At 44.1% G+C, this 21,893-nt stretch overlaps 1 protein-coding gene across 1 annotated transcript in view; it reads left to right on the top strand.

Moving 5' to 3' along the window:
- The window catches only part of KCNC4 (potassium voltage-gated channel subfamily C member 4), a 69,570-nt gene extending 50,046 nt beyond the window's left edge, over positions 1–19,524 (top strand). The window contains exon 4 of the mRNA XM_015147986.3: positions 19,038–19,524. Coding sequence (XP_015003472.2) covers positions 19,038–19,120 — 83 coding nt within the window. The 3' untranslated portion in view covers positions 19,121–19,524. The remainder of the gene's footprint in view (positions 1–19,037) is intronic.
- The last annotated feature ends 2,369 nt before the right edge of the window (positions 19,525–21,893 follow it).

Genomic DNA, 21,893 nt, shown 5'->3' with positions numbered 1-21,893 from the left:
CAGGACTCTGGGACGGGTATGTATGCCTGCAGAGAAAGGCCCAAGAGGAAAATAAGGCTGCATTTGACCTTACCCTTTCCCTTCTTGGAGGAGGAGATGCCTGGGAATGAAGCAGCTGTCTCACACTCCTAAAAAGGAAGGCCCCATGCTAGGATGGTGGGGCAGGAAGCTAGAAGGATCTGAGGTTCTTCTTGACTTTCTTGACAACATCTCTAGACTATCTACTTCCTGATTTCTTGTAATATGACACAAATAAAAGCCTCATTTGGGTAAGCCAGCATGGTTGGGTTTCTAGTACAGGGAGCCAAATACAATTTTAAGTGATGCCTCAAGATTGTCAAAGAGGGTGCCTTTTTGTGTGATTGCAGACTCGCCAACCAACGTGCATTTCCTGTCCAGGTTCTGTCCTCAGGCTCACTTCCTCCTAGGTTGGACCTGGCCAGGCTGCATTGTCCCAGCAGAACTCCCAGCAGGCCTGGGCATGCATCTCGGATGAGGCTGAGCTCTTTGACTGTTCATCTGTATTTATCACTCTGGGAGAAAGTGAAGAATAAAATACCATGGATTGTTTTTACTTCTCTCAAGAGAGAATGTGGCATACAAGAAAATGCATCTTGGCTGAGAAGTCCCTGAGAATTAAAAACTTGATCTTCCTGAACTAGGAACAGGGGGGCTTTTCCCTCTCTTTATCAAACCATTTAGGGCATAACGGTGCTTCCCACTGATAGCCCCATGGATTGTAGATCTTGAAAATCCTTTGGGATCTGTAAGATCTTAGGACTTTGTAAAGAGGAATTAATGATCTTAGACTAGATAGCATGCAAAAAAAGAAAAAAAGAGGAAATGATGAATATATCATCTATCAGGTTTCAGGCTTTTCTCAATCAATCAACATGTTTTCCAGTGCCTACCATGTGTCTATATAACCTTCACAAAATGAACAAATGTCTTTAAAAGATTCCTGCAAAGAAATCCGAGTTGGAGATAATATCAATAATAAAAGCATAAAAAACGAAAAGAATATTTCTAGGGTGACCCTTTTCCTTCTTTATAAGTTCTTTATTAGCCACTTCATAAGGCAAAAGCAATGAGAATCCAATCAGATCTGAAAAGAAGTTGACAAAAAAATGCAACATTTAAAAAACAATTATCTCTTTGGGAGGCTGAGGCAGGTAGATCACGAGGTCAGAAGATTGAGACCATCCTGACTAACACGGTGAAACCCCGTCTCTACTAAAAATACAAAAAATTAGCCAGGTGTGGTGGCGGGCGCTTGTAGTCCCAGCTACTCGGGAGGCTGAGGTAGAGAATGGCGCGAACCTGGGAGGCGGAGCTTGCAGTGAGCCGAGATTGCGCCACTGCACTCCAGCCTGGGCAACAGAGCGAGACTCCGTCTCAAAAAAAAAAAAAAAAAAAAAAAAAAGACAATCCTCTGAAACGTGGTTGCCATTTATTATTGTTAATGAAGGGTATTGTCCTAAGAGTTTTTGTCTTGAGATATTAGCTAATGATAGCAGAAAATTGCCCAATTAGTAAGATATTTAAAAATTAATCATCTAGACCATGAAGAAAAACTTTCTCAATTTTTTCATTGATGCTTAAAGTCATTACAATGCTTAATCCGGTATTTAACAACATTTCATTAAATCTAATGATAAACATATGCATGAATCCTTTGCAGTTCTTAGTAACTGCAAAACACAAAAAGCCATATGCCCTTAGGGAAACACTTGCTTTTTCTGCCATGAAAAATGGCTGAAATAAGACATGAAAAACAATATGGCAATAAAAATTGCAATCTTTTGTCAGCAGGCCTTATTGAAAGATGCACTAAAAACATTGCTGAAAAAATTTTAAATGAATATTAGAACAAAGTGTGCCTGATAGGAAATCTGCTATATATTTTGTTTAAAGTATGGAGATTTCTAACATCTCAGATAATGGAATTTGCTACATTTTGTTGAAATACTAGAATTATATGAGAAAGCACTATTTTTGAGCCACTAAAGGGAAGATGAGTGGGAAAAGAGTAAATGACTTCCTTAATAAAAATGCTTTATAGAAAAAGTATTGACTGGAATAAAAAGAGGGATCTGGTGTGGTTACAAAGATAGAACCACACTTAATATTCCTTTACTGGGCAGCAAAGAAGTTAAAGCCATAAGTGTGCAAAATGCTGTGTTGTCATTGATAATGTTAATTTCATAAAAAGAAGGTCTGTAAAATATAAAAGAATTCTTACAACACTTTGTAATGGGATATGGAGTGACCAGGAAGGTCTTTTGATTCCCATAAAGGTTTACCAATTTTCTCATGGCAAGTACTTAAGATTTATCAAAATTAAAAAGTGACTTGTTTTTCTTATACAAAACAACAAGCATTCCATTTTAAAGGTGATGCTTTATCATCTTTTAAAAATTGACGACATGCTAAGGAAAAAACATTTGAAAACAGATGTTTAGATGTTCCCATCATTACACAATTTTGCCCAAAGCACTGTTTTGTAATACCTTTAAATCTCTCATACCTGTGCACTTAGAAAAGAATTGGAAACAACATTTTCTACCTTATTTTAAAATCTTGTGAATGAGGCCATAGGTTTTGATTCCATTTTATTAAAACTATAAAGATATAATTATATAATAAATGCTTATAAAATATAAAGTTATAAAAATAGTTCTGTTTGCTTAAAAGAACAGACTCTGGGTGCTATAGCAATTATGTGATGCTTATTGTGTACTGTCTTAGACCTCTGGCTTCTTATCTCGAACGCCTGACCTCAAGCCATCCTTGAGTACTGGGATTGCAGGTGTGAGCCGCTGCACCCAGCCAACCTGGGGCTTCTTATCATAGAGCACTTTGTCTTTTGATGCAACTGGGAGCTCAGTGACTGCTTCTTCTTTCTGTGCCTTTCCTCTTCCCTAACTTCCCCAACCCTACCCTGCCCCAGCGCCTACCTCTTTGATCTGCAGCCGCTGCATTTGTGAAAGTGAATTTAAAGTTCAGGCCAATAGAGAGTTTCCAGTTCTTGTAGCATACATTTTAAGGCCCATTTACTTGTCCTACTCTGGCTCCCAGAAGCCCATAGGATAAGCTCTAATTTCTTAGCAATACAGCTCTGCTTCTGCCTCACTGTCTCTATCAACCTTGTCAAATCCATCTTTCCCCAATACTTCTCCAGAAGCCCTTCCTCTCCCCTACTAAGTGGAGGTCTAGATTTGTGACAAGGTACTTCTCAGGTCCCATTTCTTTGGCCCTGACCCCCTCCTTTTGGTCTTTTCCTCCTCTGAGGGCTTTCCAATAGTGCTTACCTGCACAGTCGGGCTTGATAATAAGCATTTGTCATGATGAGGATGTCCTGTCTTTCCTGCCTGTCAGGCCTTGAGCACCTGTGGTGAGATTCCGCGTAACCCCATCACCCAGGATAGCCTTGGGAACAACAGAGGATACTGTGCACAGGCCCTGTCAGGAAATGCTCATTGGTGACAGCATGACCTCTGGTGTCTGCTTCATGACCTGTTTGCATCTGTCACTTGCACATTTTTCTGTAGTGGAGGGAGCTGATGTGTGCTGTGGTTCTAGAATGGCTGCCTGCCTGGTGGCAAAGGGGACATGTGGGGTCAGCAGTGGTGGGGCTTTTCAACCTGTTTTGGGGACAGCCAGCTATCCTGAGCCCAGGAAACTGAGGGCTGGATGCTGGCTCATCCCTTGGGTAAGAGATACGGTAATAACAGCTGTTCTGGGCCAAAATACATTTAGTGACATCCTGGGAGATTTTGGTGCATGAGGCATGCTTTAAAAATACATGAGAACTTAAGGGTTTTTTTCCACACCTGCTGGGGAAACATGTCCACACATCTAGGCTAATATTAGGGCTGTTTATTTCCTAGGGTTGACATTTCCTTGGCTGTCTAAGATTGCTGCTGGAGATAGAATGACCGATATTCACTTTGGCATCCTTCAGCCAGAAAGGACGATCAAGGTTAAATAGGAGCACGTCTGGGCAACACAGACAGACACCCAGAAATATGTAGGCCACTCCAAACAGGGTCATCAAATGACCCACAGTGCTGCTCAAAGTGGCCCTTACATAAAGGACTCCAGTTTACAGTATACATTCATATGGGAGACTGATGGTAGGTTCAAAAATCCAGTTTTATACATAGAATAAGAAACAGCTCTTCCAGTGGGAAAGACTACTTTGGGGAACAAATTGAGGCCTGGAAGGCAACCAGCCTTCCTCTCTTAAAAAAAAAAAAACCAAGCTCTTGCAAGCTTTCAGTGAGGAGGGGAGCTGAATGGGGGTCTCCATTTGGGGAGAGTCCTTCTCAAGCATCTCTACCTCTGGTCTTTTTCTCTCCTCTGGGTACAAATCTCTCCCATTCTCGCTGGTCAAATGGATGGGGTGCAGGAGTCTCTTTCCAATGTTATTCTTGGAGCAACTGAGGAATTCCAAAAGGGACTTTGCATACAAAAAAAAGAAAGTTTTTCTTTTTTTTTTTTTTTTTTTAACTGAACAGGTGTCTTCTGACCCAGGGTAGCAAAGCCAAACACTGACACTGGGACTGCAGTGAGAGAAACCAAGACATTTATTGTAGGGCAGCAAGCAAAGAGAATTGGGCAGCTAATGCTTAAGCCCTGAAGTCTTCAGTGGCTTACAGGTAAGAGTTTTTAAAGGCAAGGAGGCAGAGGTTACAGGCAAAGTCATAAATCAACACATAGAGGTTGTACATTGGTTTGACCTAAAAAGGCAAGACATCTCAAAGTGGTGGAGAGAGGAACAGGTCATAGGTGGATTCAAAGATTTTTTTGATTTGTGATTGGTTAAGGAGTCTTTGTCTAAAAATTTGGGAGCAGCAGAAAAGAATATTAGTTCTGGCTCATGGGCATGATCTCCTCCAAGCCCTTCAGGAAGAAATTTAGAAGAAAGAACAGAGGTCGCAGTTCAGTCCTTAGTACCCCCTTATCTGAGGTTGACATGCCAGCGGATCCATTTGGTAGGGGTCCAGGTTTCTGAAAAAAACTCAGGGACATTTGTTGAGATGTTGTCTTTAGTTTCTACAGGGAACCAAACAGGACTTTAACTTCCTTGGCTATTGTTTTAAGCCGCTGTTACCATCCTGCTTACCAACTTGCTCATTTACTTCTCAAGGCTAGCCAGGAGCCTGCAATTTTCCTGGAAGGAACTCAAGATTTTTCTTTATTTAGGCCCCTAAGAGGGATCCCGGCTCGTCTCTGGAGAAGGAGGGGGAGAAAGAAGGGGGAGAACAGGCAGGGTCCGGCGGCTCATGCCTGTAATTTCAGCACTTTGGGACACCAAGGCAGGCAGATGGCTGAAGGTCGGGAGTTCGAGATCAACCTGGCCAACGTGGTGAAATCCCATCTCTACTAAAAATACAAAAATTATCCAGACATGGTGGCACGCACCTGTAATCCCAGTTACTCAGGAGGCTGAGGCAGGAGAATCACTTGAACCTGGGAGGCAGAGGTTACAGTGAGCCGAGATTGTGCCACTGCACTCCAGCCTGGGCAACAGAACAAGACTCCGTCTCAGAAAAAAAAAAAAAAAAGAAGGGGGAGAGTGAAAAAAAATAAAGTACAAAATCACTTGCAATCAAAATAGAATTTATTGATGCTATGCTAGTGACTTCTTTTACCTTGTCCATTCCCCGCACTCTTTGAGCATCTTCAGAGAAAGATCTCCTTTATGGTATTTAGGTTCTTCCTAGGCTAGAAGCCTTGGAAAATAAGTTTACAAGTGACTGATGAGTGAACAGTAGAACTCGCAGGCTCCCTGAGTTTCCAGCAGCAGAAATAAAACATAAAATAAATAAAATAAAATAAAATAAATTTCCCACCCAGAGGATGGCCCCTAGCAATCAGGTTTTAGGCTGCTAGGCTGCTAGAAGAGGGCTGTAGCCAGAGCCCAAAGGACTTTTAGAGAGGGCTGCCCAAGAAGTCATCCAGGCCTCTGTTCCCAGGCAACACTGAGGAACTCTGCACTCCTCTGGGCTGCTTGAGTTTCTTGCATTACATCAGTACTTATGTCAAATGTTAACCCTCTCTGGTTTGGAGAAAGCCCCAGTAGTCATCATCTTCCATTTTAGCACCAGGGAGCCTGTTCTGGGGCCCCTGAGGAACTCAGAGCCAGGGAAGAGGCCCTTGGAGGTGGGTAGGACAGGGTAGCTCCTGCTGAGCACTAGACCCTCTCCTTCTGAAAACACGGAGAAACTGGACCGCTGGTACTCTAGCCCCAGAAAGGCCCTTGGTTCCTTTGTTGACCTTCCCAAGTGACTTGTTGCACCTACCTTCCAAACTTGTTTGTCATTTGTTCACTCATTCATTCTTTCAGTATAGATAGACCCAGCCTACCATGTGATAACATTAAACCTCAGAGGACAGCAGGAATCCAAAATAAGTACATGTAGCCTTGTTCCCCTTTTACATGGAGAGCTAGGGACAGGGTGGGGACTGGCTCTTGAAGTTCTATGAAGGCAGAAGAGGCTCTGTGGAGCATTTAATAGATGCAGCCATTCTTCTGCTTAAGTACAATTCACCCAATTCCCCCGATAGCCCTGTGGAATAATGGGCAGGAAAGCAAGTTAAGTGGCTGATCAGGGACACAAGTACCAGCTTTGTGGCAACCAGATCCCAACACTGTTGCATGGGGAGAGAGTCTCAGCTGACTGAAAGGATCAGATATTGAAACATTCATAGCCACAACACTGAAACTGCACGCTGGAGGGCTGAGTGAGGAGGGGAGGGGCTGGAGTGCAGAACAAACCTGGTCCCACAAATAAATCCAGTCCCAGGACATCACTTTCCTAATGAGAAGCAGCAAGAATTTCTGCAAGGTTCTTGGAAGACCCTCTGGAAACAGTCATTCATTGTTGGTAACCCTCATTGAGTGCTTAGGAACAGCCAGGCTTGCTCTAAGCACTTTACATAGGACAACTCCCTTAGTCTCCCTAGCAACCCTAGGAAGTAGGTACTATTACTATCCCCATTTTGCTAATGAGGAAAGGTAAAACGACTTGCCCAAGGGCACAGAACCCATAAGTGGCAGGGCTGGGATTTGAACCCAGCCTAGCTCCAGTCTCTGCTCCTAGCTATAAGTCTGCCACAGCTGTTGTTACCATTCTTGACCCAGATTGACCCCCTTGCTCTTCGTATGGGCCCTATTTCTTCCCCTTAAGCCCTTGGCATTTGTACCCCAGGGGACCCGAATACCAGGAGAGACCTAAAGTCTGTGTTCCCCAGACCCGAGGACCCTGTGCCTTGATGTGCCATTGTTATGGGGATGTTTGCTCCTTCTGATGTCTCCTTCTTAGCTCCTGGTTAGTTCTCCTGAAGCATCCCACTTTCTCATTTTGGCTTGCTGGGCAGGCTGAGCAAGCACCATCTGCCAAGGGGCCTACAGCAAAACAAACTGCAGCAGCCCCAGAGGTCTTGTAGCTTCCACTTAGCAGGCAGCCCGCACGCCTCTGTGGGCAGAACCCTTGGGGAGAGGGCTGCTATTCATCACTTGTTTGGCTGTGGGAGGCTCAGGAGTCTGTGTAGGGTGGACTTTGCTGGAGAGAAAGGTGCTGGTTTTCTGGGAGCTAAGGAGGCCACTGGGAGGGGTTGGGGCCCAGGAGGGCTGCTGCTGGACTCCACGTTGCTCAGGACCAACGTCTTTTCTCCATTCTGATGCAGAAGAACATTGTGCTTGCTTGTTTGCTATTTATACTGCAGTTGCTGTCTAGGGGTTTTCTTTGAAGGGAACGAATAGACTCTGAGGCTCTAAGTACATTTCTGGCTCAGTGCTGTGCTGCACACACCCCAGTTTAGCTGATATGAGGCCCATCCTTATTCCCGCTGCCTCCATGTCCTTCTGGAATCCATACATTCCAGATAGCACCACTACCCCAACACCTCCACCACCCACATGAACACACTCCTGAGGACATTTAGAATCCGGCTCCTGCTTCCTTCCCTGGCCAGCAAAACTTCATTTCAGCCTCTCTTAGGATTAGGTTATACCCTTAGTCATCATCTTATTCTGTTGCTTTTAGCAAGATGCGACCCTCTACCTTGAGTCATTCTTAATCCTCCTTGCCCCACTTCCTATGTATCTCACCACCAGGAAGGGACTGAAATCGCCTTTGCAGAATTGTAAGTAATGAGAGAAATCTAACATGACAGACTGCATCTTGCTTCTAACCTCACAGGCTAAATTGGTTTTTTGCTTATTCTAGTCTGGAGGCCAATATAACTATGAGAGGAATATGGTTTACAGTTAAACTTTGAGGCCAGAAAAACTGCCCCTTCCTTGTTCGGAGATTGAAGTCGCATTCGTAATACGTGGTTAGAATCATGGTAAGGGCTCTAACTTTGCTGAAGAATAGGCATAGTTAAGCAATAACCTGCCATGGCTTAGCATGTTTTTCTTGAAGTGTTTTTACTACCCCAGAGTCATGTAAGCAGGGGTCGCAAGATTTATAACTTCCCCAGCTATGCCTATAGATGACATCACTATTGTGAATCCTAAAGAACTTCCCCATATGTATCTGGGGTATTTTTGAGATTTTTTTTCAGATTTGACATTTTGGCAGACCAAGAGATGCCACCTGGTCTTGAGACCCCCTCCCAGTACCTGCCTCAGCGGCACAAAGGCAGTTTTAGACACCCCTGTGATCTCATCCCCCGCCAATCAGTTGTTTCAGTTTCTCAGCCCCCTGGCTGTCAGAGTGCCCTTAAGAAACCCTAGCCTTGGAATTCTCGGGAAGACAGGCTTGAGAAGTTTCTCCCGTTATGCTCGTGTGGCTGGCTCTGAGATTTTTAAACTCTTTCTTTGCTGCAACAACCTGCTGTTCTCATTGTTTTCTTCAGGGCAATGGGCAAGAAGAACCCATCAGGCTGTGACAGGGCCATCTTTTCAGAAAGCAAATCTCCCCGGGCCTTCCTGTAGCCTTGTAACCTAAACTACGTGGTATTTTGTTTTGTTTTGTTTTGTTTTCATTCAGGCTTATTAAAGTGCAATTTACACCAAGTAAAATACAACTCAAGATTTTTGACAGACACATCAGTTGAGTAGCCACCACCACAATCAAGATACAGAACAATTCCATCACCTCAAAACATTCTCTCATATACCTGTAAAGCCAACAACTTCCCCCATCCCCAGCTTCTCACAACCACCAACCTAATCTGTGGTGGTTTTATTTTTCTCCCCTCTGGTTTCGCCTTTCCCAGAATGTTACATAAACGAATTCTGGAGTCTGGCTTCTTTCACTCAGAGAGATTCAGCCATGGTGCTGCAAGCAGCAGTAGTCCATTGCTAGGTAGTATTCTGAAGCATGGATGTACCACAGTTTATCAATTCACCAGTTGAAGGACATGAGAGTTGTTTCAAGTTTGGGGCAATTATGAATAAAGTTGCTATAAACATTCATGTAGAAATTTTATGTGAACATATGTTTTCATTTCTCCTGGTAAATACCTAGGAATGGGATTTCTGAGTTGTAAGGTAAGTATATATTTAACTTTTTTTTTTTTTTTTTGCCAGATCTCAGGCAAGAGGATATATTTAACTTTTAAGAAACTGCCAAACTGTTTTCCAAAGTGACTGTATTATTTTGCATTTCTCCAAGCAGTGTGTGACAGATCCAGTTATTCTGCATTTTTACAATGTCAGGTATTGCCAGTTTCCCCATTCCAACCTCCCTCCATTCTAAAGATGTGCTACATGACACTTTTGTGATCTATTTTTGTGCTTCTTTTTCTCAAGTGGCAGCCCTAGAAGGCAGGAAATGGGATTTGTTTATTTCTATATTGCCTACACAGAGTATATCAGGGTAGGAGCTCAATATATCTTTAACACATATATGAATGAACAAATGAAGCTTTCTAGGCTACTTGGCAGTTTCTAGAGGACAGACTACTGATGCTCCATCCTTCTCACCTGGAAAAACACTGACGTCTAACCGGCTTCCCTTGGTCATGAGCAGTTCCTGATCTACCTCTGTCCTCACCCCTTCTTGAAGTCATGCCGCCCTCAGACTCTCCTCTCTGGGTCCTTTCTGTTTGGATGTTGCCTGCTGCATTGGCCTCATTCCTCTAGAAATAAGCTGAGTGCAGAGAGGACCTTCCCCTCCAGTACCAGGTTATGATCAGCAGATCCCCCAGGGAACAAGCTACTGGAAAGATTTAAGGACTGTGTGATTAAGAGAGGGAACAGCCATGAAGAACAGTTGCATCTGCCTGGAGATCAAGCCAAAGCTAAGGAGTTGGATGAGGCTATACTAATAACATCAGGGTGGACTTAGAGGCAGCCTAATGACCCTGTCCACACAGGCACTGTGAGTCCTACAAGAGTCATGTAAGCAGTTGCCATATGTGGCTACTGAACTTCTTTAGGGAGATAAGCTGCTGACTGGTGGGTGTGAACCAGGAGGCTGAGCGAATGACCTTCAAGAAAGGAACAGGTGCGAGGGAGCTGGTTGTGAGGAAGATAAATAGAAGCAGTATGTGTGGGGAAAACAAGGCTACAAAGGTGGGAAGGGATTGCCTCCACAGTGCACCTGGCTCTTCTCACCCAACCACACCGCATCAGAAGTGAGCAACCTATCAGGTGTCTGAACACAGGATACCTGGCCTACCCTCTCAGTCACATTGCATTTTTCAGCCCCTGCAGACTGGCTGTGAGATGGCCTCAATTCAGAGGTACACATTCCAGGACATTGGAGGAGTCTGTTGATGTGGAAGTTCAGCTCTTCAGTAGATTTAGACCCTGGGGGGCTGAATGGAACCCTCTTGAAAGATCTTTTCAGGCAGGCTTGGAGGCAAATGGAAGGATCCTGAGGATGACAGTTCCGGAGAGGGTAGAAATAGAAAACAAACAGTGAATGACTCTCAGAGTCAAAGGCATATGCAGTTCTCCTTGTGTGAACTGGCAAGGGCCAGATGCCACTCAGACCCTGGAGAAATTGAGCACAGAGAAAAGAGAGGTTAAACCTTCAGAGGTGGGAAGGTTGTGAGAGTTCAGAGCACTGATGGTATGGTTGGGTAAAAGCTGGGTAACAGAAAGTCAAGAAGAAAAGAGCATTAAAGATCATCTACTCCAAATTCCCTCTTTATACAGGGGAGAGATCTGAAGCCTGGGATCTCTCCCAGGTAGGAAAGGGATAGCCCACAGTTACATTGCTAGTTAGTAGTAGAGCTAAAACTGGAACCCAATTCTCTGGACTCTTGAGAGTAGTTTTGAATCCTGGCAGCTCATTAGAAAAATCTAGTCTAGAAAATTTATCTTAAAGAGCAAAAAGCTAAGAATGGGAAGCAAGACTCATGTGAACCCAGATCTGTTTGGACTGGTTTATTCCTATCCCAAATACCTGCACTTGTGTAGCCTCTGATTATAGGGGCTTAAGCTTGTGAGTTCAGTGCCAGCAGACAACTTTCTCGTTCTTTAGAAGGCCATTCCAACAAAAAGTGGGCTAGCTGCCTCTGGAAACATTTAGGTCCAGTTTCGCTAGGAAGCAAACAATCATGTGGGGGCTGTTTCTAGTGCAGGGTAGGGAAGAAGAGGGTTGGGGTGTGGGGTTGGGGAGGAGACTGTTCCCATCGCATGCTTTGGGAATCTTCCCTCTTGCTGCCAACTGTACAGTGACTCTGAAAAGCGGCTGAAAGAGGAGGAGGAGGAGGAGGCTCTGTTCACACATGAAAGGCTAAGTCACTTAGGTTGTAACACACACTCACCCATAATTACCCCATATTCCTCTAAATTATCCACACCAGGATGGACAGATCCCTCCTTCCTGCCACAATTTTCCCTAAAGTTGTGGACCTCTGATGACATCGAAACTGATCTAACATAGTAATTTTGTTCTGGGGTAGCTGGCCCACTCTTGTCTCCTTCTGTGATCTGTAAGCCCTACTGAAGGGACCAACTTGACTGCCTTATGTGTTCTATGTGACCATCCAGCTACAGCTGGTTGAACCAGAATCAGATCCTGTCTCAATGTTGAACAATCTATTGGCTGGTCAGCAGCCAATCAGATTCACCCTCTTGAGAATTTCAAGTATGTGCTGCACAGCCAGAATGCAATCAGAGCTCAAAGGTTACTGAGAGTTAGGAACTTTACCTACAGTCAATGCTGTGAACAGGCTGAAGTTATTAAGAGGCAGAGATGCTTCTTGAACAAGCTGCAGAGAGAAAAATGGCCCAAATGTATAAATAGATGAGACCATAGAGACACCATAGAGGCCCCAGAGAAAGAGAATCAAAGGGAGGGACTATAAGTCATTTCAAAGAGGGCTTGAATGGCTATGAAAACAGAGCTCTTAAGGTTATAATAAGATTGAAATTTTCCGTAGGATGCTGTAGTCATGCAATAGTGCTGTTTTCTTGTGGAGATAGAAGACTTAGCCACTCATAATCATGACATTTCATTCATAATAATCCATGATTGGAGGTGTGGGAAAGTGAATAGGTATCTCACAGTTTAAAAAGGGAGAGAGAGGAAAAGAGAAAAAGAGGGGGTGGGGGGGGGGAGAGAGAGAGACAGAGAGAGAGAGAGAGAGAGAGAGAGAGAGAGAGAGAATACCTCGAGCCCTAACAGTTCAGATTTCCCAGATTCAATTTTCAAAAGGAGACTGGCTGCACTTTATTTCCACGAGCTGTCTTAGAACCTTACATTGACTACTTCGTTCATTTTGGTTTGCTTTTCTGTCCTTTGCATGCAGCAAATTCATCCTAAAATTCATTTATCTTTATGTAATCTGATTTCCTTGTATTATAAAAATGCTCACTCCCAAGTCTCCAAGGGATAGTCCTGGAGTTGGTTGTGGTGTCTATCTAAATCTCCACAGTTCCCCTGACAATTGGCCTTGGCAGAATGAAAGACCATTAAGAAGCTGAGCAAGGCGAGGAAGGAGGAAAGCTTCACCTCTGTAACTGCATGTAATGTTTCCTGGAGAAAATGAGCCCCGGAGCTGAAAGAGGGCATCTAGTTAGAGCTACACAGTGCCTTTCACTGACCTGGTGTGGTCCCCAGAGAGAAAGTGCTGTGTGTTTCCTAAACAGGTTCCTTTACTCATTCCATAAACATTTACTGTACATAGATATGGGCCTGACCCTGGGTTTGGCGCTAAGGAAGCAGATAAATACAACACTAAACCTTCACTAAATCATGAGTTTCTTCTCATGGTTTAGTGGAGACACTTTGGCATTCTGTTGGTACTGCAACAAAACGGTCTGCCTTCTATGAGAGTTATTTATCTCTGTGTCGGCCTCTTCTTTGAGACAAAGGGTCTGGAAAGAACAGAGACCCTGGGTTATCATCTCTCCTTCCCTCCGCTGAAACTAATGCTGAGCCTGGCACTCAAAAAGTGACTGGAGAATTGGCTACCAGGTTTGGGCTGTGGATTTGAACTGTGTTGTTCCTCCCTGCCCACTGATGGCCACCCTGGCCCTCTCCTCCCCGCCCACTGATGGCCACCCTGGCCCTCTCCTCCCCATCCACTGATGGCCACCCTGGCCCTCTCCTCCCCGCCCACTGATGGCCACCCTGGCCCTCTCCTCCCCACCCGCTGATGGCCACCCTGGCCCTCTCCTCCCCACCCGCTGATGGCCACCCTGGCCCTCTCCTCCCTGCCCGCTGATGGCCACCCTGGCCCTCTCCTCCCTGCCCACTGATGGCCACCCTAGCCCTCTCCAGCAAATCATGGAACTATGTGCTCCTGGTCACAGTGGGAGGCTAAGGAGCATTGAGGAATGTGGATAAACCACTCAAATTCATTTTGGGGGAAGAGCTCAAAGCACATGACCACTGGATATGGGTTAGTGGTGTCTGTAGGGAGGTGCCCTGGAACTTATAGATAAAGCCACTCAGCTAGAAGGAGAGCAGGTAACAAAACTAGTTGTCCCTAAGTTCTCTGGATGCCATGAGTTTTCTGAGGGAGTCATCCAAATTTCAGAGTCGGCACTGGTGGTAGAGAGGACTCTAAACACTCCCAGAACCAACCCAGGAACATAAGGAGCTTCCTTAGGACTAAAATGTTATTAAGAACTTAATGTGGAAGTCAGAGCCAGAGCAATCAGGCAACAGAAAGAAATAAAAGGCATCCAAATTGGAAAAGAGGAAGTCAAATTATTTCTGTTCACTGATGATATGATCTCATATCTAGAAAGCCCTAAGGACTCCTCCAAAAAAACTCTTTGATTTGATAAATAAATTCAGTAAAATTTCAGGATACAAAATCAACATACAAAAATCAGTAAGATTTCTATATGCCAGTAAAACTCAAGCTGAGAAGCAAATCCAGAACACAATCCCATTTACAATAGCCACCCCAAAAAATTACCTAGGAATATATTTAACCAAGGAGGTAGTACTATTCAGCCATAAAAAGAATGAAATCTCAATGAGGAAAACTACAAAACACTGATGAAAGAAACTGTAGATGATATAAACAAATAGAAAAATATCTCATGCTCATAGATTGAAAGAATTAATATTGTTAAAATGACCATGCTTCCCAAAGCAATCTATGGATTCAATGCAATCCTTATCAAAATGCCATTGTCATTTTTCACATAATTAGAAAAAACAAGCCTAAAATTCATATGAGACCTAAAAAGAGCCCGAATAGCCAAAGCAATCCTAAGCAAAAGTAGCAAAGCTGGAGCCATTACACTACCTGACCTCAAATTATACTACTGGGCTATAGCAACCAAAACAGCATAGCATGGGCATAGAAATAGACACATAGATCAATAGAACAGAATTTAAAAACCCAGAAATAAAGCCACATGTCTACAGCCAACTGATGTTTGAAAATGTCAACAAAAATATACACGAGGGAAAGAATACCCGGGGAAATTGGATTGCTATATGCAGAAGAATACAACTGGACCCCTGTCCCTCACCATATACAAAAATCAATTCAAGATGGATAAATACTTAAATATAAGGCTTGAAACTACAAAAATACTAGAAGAAAACCCAGGGAAAACTCTTCTGGACGTTGATCTAGGCGAAGAATTCATTACTAAGACCTCAAAAGCACATGCAATAAAAACAAAAATAGACAACTAGAACTTAACTAAAAAATTTCTGGACAGCAAAAGAAATAATCAACAGAGTGAACAGATGACATGCAGAATGGAAGAAAATATTTGCAAACTATGCATCTAATAGGAGACTGATGTCCAGAATTTACAAGGAACTCAAACAGCAACAAAAGCAAAAAACAAATAACCCCATTAAAAAGTGGGCAAAGGAAATGAATAGACATTTTCAAAAGAAGACATACAAATGGCCAAGAAGCATATGAAAAAAATGGTCACCATCACTAATCATCAGGTTTTAATGCAAATTAAAACCACAATGAAGTATCATCTTATGTTAATCAGAATAGTTATTATTAAAAAGTCAAAAAAATAGATGTTGGTGAGGATGCAGAGAACAAGGAATGCTTATACACTATTGGTGGGAATGCAAATTAGTACAACCTTTATGGAAAAGAGTATGGCTATTTCTCAAAGAACTAAAAACAGAACTACCATTTGATCCAGCACTTCTACTACTGGTTATCTACCCAAAGGAGAAGAAATCATTATATAAAAAAGATACTTGCACTTGTATGTTTATCACAATAGCAAAAATAGGGAATCAACCTGAGTGTCCATCAATGGAGGGCTGGATAAAGAAAATGTAATATGTATATACCATGGAATACTATTCAGCCACTTAAAAAAGAATGAAATTGGCTGCACACGCCTGTAATCCCAGCACTTTGGGAGGCCGAGGCGGTTGGATCATGAAGTCAGGAGATCAAGACCATCCTGGCTAACACAGTGAAACTCCGTCTCTACTAAAAATACAAAAAATTAGCCAGGCATGGTGGCACAGGCCTGTGGTCTCCACCCAGGAGGTGGAGGTTGCAGTGAGCTGAGATCACACCACTGCACTCCAGCCTCGGTGACAGAATGAGACTCTGTCTCAAAAAAAAAAAAAAAAAAAAAAAAAGAAAAGAAAAAAGAAATCATGTATTTTTCAACAAAATGGATGGTACTAGAGATCTTAAGTGAAGAAAACCCAGAAACAAATTCAAATACCACATGTTCTCTTATAAATGGGAGCTAAATAATGTTTACAGCTGGACACAGAGTGTGGAATGATAGACATTGAAGACACTGAAGGGTGGGAGTATGGGAGTGGAGTGAGGGATGAGAAACTGCTTAATGGGTACAATGTACATTATTCAGGTGAAGATTACACTAAAAGCTCAGACTTCACCACTACATAATATATCCATGTGAAAAAACTTATATCCTTTCAATTTATTCAAAAAAAAAAAAAAGATAAGGAAAAAAGGACCTTAGTGCTCTGTGACCTTTATACGTGAAGAATGGGTTAATAGAAATAGCTGGGTTTTCATGGTGTTCAGGCAAACAGGACTCCTCGACCAGAGAGAGGAAGAGAATTTCAGTGTCTCCAGCTTTTTCAGAAGGAGAGGGAGCCCTGACTAGCCCCCATGGGTACCTGGACTTCTTGAAAGGACTTTTTCTGGAGTGAAGACATAAGTACCTAGCTCCCATGGCATAATATATTGACCATCAAAAGCATAAACCAACCCCCGTGCCCCACATTCTGCCTCGGGACCACCCAGTTCAGCCTGTTTGAGCTCTATTTCTCATGATAATTCTGATTTACCATTAATCTCTTAGGAGGCTCATTGGCATGTGTCAGTCCTATAGTGCATCTAAATGCAAGAGCATCATCTTCAGGCAGAGAGAGCAGGACATTTTGCATTCAACACATCTTAGAACAGCCCTAAGAGCTTAGTATCTCACGCAGGAATAGTGCCTCATGTCACCAAGCCAAAAACAAATTAAAGACTGACAAACACGGGCCTTCAAGGGGAAGACTGCAAAAGTGAGTTGATAACAGACAGTTGCCACCAGAAGTTCTCAACAGTGCTGAGAGCTGGGTCATATGTATATACCAATACCACCCACACATTTTTAATTATTAGAGACTCAAATTTCACCAAATTGCAAAGGACATGTAAACTGTTTTCTTCTGAAGCCTCTGCTTTCAGCATTACCTTCTACCCCACATCCCGCTGAAATCTAAATTTAGCTATCTGTTTTCACCATTCCAATAATCACAGGGACTTAGGCTTACTTGATAGCGGTGATAACGTAAGTGAAGTCAAGAAAGAACACACATCATTAAAAATGTTCAGGGCCAGCCAAATGCCTTTGAAATCACTTGCTTTTTAGCTGGAAATGTGAAATAGCATAGTGGCAGCTTGATGTCCACAACATCAGGAGGATAATAGAAATGTAATGCTATTCCCTGTGTCACTTTTAATGCCACAGGCAACTCTGGGCTCTAACAAATTAACATTGGGAGGTTCTTTTCTTTAAGAAAGAAGAAAATAAGTTTTATTGGTGAAATGGACAGCCCACCACATTTCTTATTCCATCACCTTACCTGTCCCTGAGGTAGCCCATCTGCTACCCACCTTGGAGCGCTTCCTCTCCAAATGAAACTTACGGCCTTCATCTTCTTTCAATACCAAGATCTATAAAGTCTGACATTCAAGTCAGTGGCACTGCCATGGGAGCTGAGAGTGACAGTGCTCCTATCTCCAAAACCTGTTACACTTTGTTCTAAACCAGATTCCAGGAAGGTCGGAGTGAGAAGTAACATCATAAAAGGCCCCAGACCCAGCACCCCCAGGAAAGGGGACAGGAGCAGAGCCCTCTTAATTAAACGTAGGCTAACTCTAAAAGGTTTTATATGGCTCTGTGCTATAAGTTGTATGACCTCACTAGGTGCAGATTTATAAGATCCTTTCTTTTTGTGTGCAGTGTTATTAGAAGAATTCTTGGCCTGGGCATGGTGGCTCATGGGCCAGGCACACTGGCTCATGCCTGTAATCCCAGCACCTTGGGAGACTGAGGCAAAATTGCTTGAGCCCCAGAGTTTGAGAGCAGCCTGGGCAGCTGGTGAAACCCCATCTCTACAAAAATACAAAAAATAGCCGGGTGTAGTGGCTTATGCCTGTAGTCCCAGTTATTTGGCAAGCTGAGGCAGAAGGATCACCTGAACCCAGGAGGTCGAGGCTGCTGTGAGCCATGATCGCATCATTACCCTCCAGCCTGGATGACAGAATGAGATCCTGTTTCAAGAAAAAAGAAAAGAAAAGAAAAGAAAAGAAAAGAAAAGAAAAGAAGGAGGGAGGGAGAGAGGGAGGGAGGGAGGAAGGGAGGGGAAAAAAAAGAGAATTCTCCAACGAGAGTCACCAAAGAACATACTAAATGTCCCTTGGGCAGATCACCTTTCTGGACCTCAGTTTCTTTATCCATAGATTGAGATGATATGAGTCAGTGGTTTTGAACCAGGGTGACTTTGCTTCCTGGGGACATTTGGTATCATCTGGAGATGGAGGTTTTTGGGTTGTAACAATGAGAGGGAATATGCAGTGCCTCTATCATCCACGGACACTGCTGATCAGCCTACAATGCACAGGCTCTGTGTGCCCCAACAAGCAAGTATTTGGTTTAAAATATCAATTGTGCCAAGGTTGAGAAACCCTGGAGTGGATGATTTCAAAGTTCTCTCCCACCTATAAGATTATCTTCCCTTTGGTGTATTAAAAACCCATGTGAACATGTATAATTGGGATCCCCGGGTTTTAATGGCAAGGCCCAAAATGTATTCCAGGTGCCAGGAAGGCGCCCTGCTTCTGTGCCCATGCCCTGATCTCACCTTCCTAGCAAAGCAGACCCAGGGCCATCTGCTGCCATCGTATCTGTCACCCCAGGGTCAGCAGAATACCTATCATCATGGAAGGCATTCCCAGCTAGAGAAGCTTGATGGGAAGTGGGGACAGAGGTATCACTTGTCACCGGGCTTTTCTAGCTACCAGGTTCCTCTCATTATCTGGTGAACTCTGTTCCTGTCTGTCAACATGCCTGTCAGGGGCCGAACTGCAATCTACCTTCCGTCTCACGTCTATTTCTTTCCTCTTCTGGGACTTAGGTCTGCCAGCTCTGAAGACTCACCTTCCCCGGCGGGGGGACTCAAGCTCTTCATCACTCCACCCCTCAGGCTCGGCTTCATAGTCCTAAAGAGATTTGAGCTGTGGGCTTTTCTTCCAGGATACAAATGCAAGGAAAGGCTTGATGTGCATATCAGTGGAACATCTGTGCCACTTCTCTTTCCTGCACCTATGGCAGACATCACTAATCACCACAAAACTTTTCCCCATTGAGCTGGAGCATGGCTAAACATGGCTGTCTACAAAGCCACTTCCAGTTGATAGAGTCGACATTCTGATTTTAACCAAGTCGCCATCCTATTCTCTGAACCATCCAAGTGAAGATAATAGGGGTTGGGAGAGATAATGAATGAAATGAAATTCTCAACTAGATTGTAAGTTCCTTGCGGGCAAGGGCAAGTTCTATCTCATTCACTTGTCTATCCCCAGTATACACAGGAGAGGCCCAATAAACATTTGTTGAATGAATGAAGAGCCTCCCAGTTTGTGGTCTCCCTGAGATGCATGCTCCCCACCTGGATCCCTAAAATTGGAATGGACTCCAATTCATAGCTTGCCATCTGGACTAATGCTGGGTAGAGTTATCCTGGGAAAGGAGAGATTTGAAAAAGCAAAGACAATATAGTGAGCTCTGTTCTCAGGTGTAAACGGGGAATGTAGGACTGATGCTTTCCTTTATTTCTAAAAGAGCGATAATGGCTGTGCGAGAGAGCTTTGAAAGAGTCTGGAACCTGTGTCACTTCCCCATGTTAATTTTTTTTTTTTAATTATCCCTGTCTTGGTTCCCTGTGGTGATTTAAGGGCTTTAGGATTTTTTTTTTTTTTTTTTTGAGACAGAGTCTCATTCTGTCGCCCGGACTGAAGTGCAGTGGCACGATCTCAGCTCACTGCAACTTCCGTCTCCCGGGTTCAAGTGATTCTCCTGCCTCAGCCTCCCGAGTAGCTGGGATTACAGGTGCCCGCCACTATGCCCAGCTAGTTTTTTGTATTTTTAGTAGAGATGGAGTTTCACCATGTTGGCCAGGCTGGTCTCGATCTCTTGACCTTGTGATCCACCTGCCTTGGCCTCCCAAAGTGCTGGGATTACAGGCATGAACCACTGCACCCAGCCAGAATTTTTAAGCTATCATTTATTGAGTGCTGTGTCCCATCAGCTTTGTAAACATTGACCCACTAGATGATCGCAATAGGTTGGTTCTCTTTTTAACCATTTCTTAGAAATCGAGGCACAGAGGGGTTAATTACATACCCATGATGCCCAACTAGGGGGTGACTAAGTTCAGATTCATACCCAGGCCAGTGTGCCTCCAAAGCTGGTCTTCATAAAGCCCTTCAAACAGAGAGATTCTGCATGCTTGTGCTTGGTGGCCACAGGGTGGGAGGAGATTGTGCTCTGTCTCTCTGCCAAGTTTGAAGACAGAGAGACTCTGGGGGCGGGAGTGGCAATGGGAGAAGCTAAGGGAAGGTCTCTTCCCTGAGACCTTAGGCAAGGCAGAAACAAGTCCCATGAAATTGGCGTAGGTAGGAAACAGGTCCTGAGTATACAACTCTGCGAAACCCCTGAGGGGAGAAGCCCAGCTCAGAGGCCCGGGTGAGTCTAGCTCTGGTCCGCTGCCCACAATCCCCTAATCTCCTGCTGCACCATCTCCTGGTTGTCTCCCCCAACATTTGGGTGGCCAGATTTAGCAAATAAAAATACAGGATGGCCAGTTAACTTTGCAATTCAAATAACAACAACATTTTTTTTTTTAGTGTAAGTATGGCATATTTAGGACAAATACTAAAAAATTATTTGTTGTTTATCTGAAAGTCATATTTAATTAGCTATCTTGTATTTTATGCAGGAATTCTATCTACCATCCTTGGCCACCTCCCACACCATCCCCTGGTCTGCTGCCCTGCTATTCCCAGTGGAAATTCCTGGCCCCACATAGACCAAATTGCTGTGTCACATTCCCTGCCCAGAGCTGCACGGTGATCTTTACCTAGCTTAGTTTCTCCAGGAGCCCTCCTTGAAGCAAACAGTTACATCCCTGAGGACAGGACTGAGAGTATCCCACCCAGAGTCACTCAGATCCTCCTGGGGGTATTAGGTTCAGGCTCCCTGTGGTGGTGGTGGTGGTGGTGGTACGGGGGGTTCTGGATAGCAAAGTAAAGAAGCTAATGAGACAAGAAACCTTGCCTCATAGTTTGGAAAACTTCATCACTTCCCTGGGTCTGGGCCAAAGCAATCATTTTAAGGTGCTTGGAGCGGGAAAGGGGGACTGAGAGGAGGGTGGTTTGCTGCGGGTTTCTCCTCCCAGACTTGCCACCTGCAGACAGGATAGGTTAATGAGCTGTGGAAGCAGAATTCACCCAGGAAATGATGTGGGGCCACCCTACACCTGTTCCCAAAGGCTGTGGAGCTCCGGGCTTGGAATGAGTGAAATCTGAACACTCACTACCTATTTGGGGGCTCCCACTCCTCTCTTCAGACATAGAGAGATGGGAAAGGACTTGGCAGGAACCCATGGATTGAGGAGGATAGCAATGGGGGCGGAAAGAGGGAAGGAGAATTAGAGGAGCTGTGCTTTATCTGACTCCCCACATAGGTACACACACACACACACACACACACACACACTGCACTTACAGCTCAGGAGCTGGGGAGCTGAGTTCTCATGCCTATTCTGTGGCTCATGGTGAGCCAGTTGCTTCCCTTGTCTAGGCCTCAGTTTGCTCATGTATACATTTTAGGAGAAGGGCTAGAATCTCTCGGGCCCTGCCTGCAAAGGTCCAGGAATTTGCTATCCCCACCCAAGTATGAACTCTCTGAGAGCAGGGGCTTGGCTTCAATC

The sequence above is a fragment of the Macaca mulatta genome, chromosome 1 (assembly GCF_049350105.2).
Source record: "Macaca mulatta isolate MMU2019108-1 chromosome 1, T2T-MMU8v2.0, whole genome shotgun sequence".
Lineage (NCBI taxonomy): Eukaryota > Metazoa > Chordata > Mammalia > Primates > Cercopithecidae > Macaca > Macaca mulatta.
The sequence above is the reverse complement of the archived record's forward strand: the minus strand, read 5'-3'. Positions and strand labels throughout refer to the sequence as shown.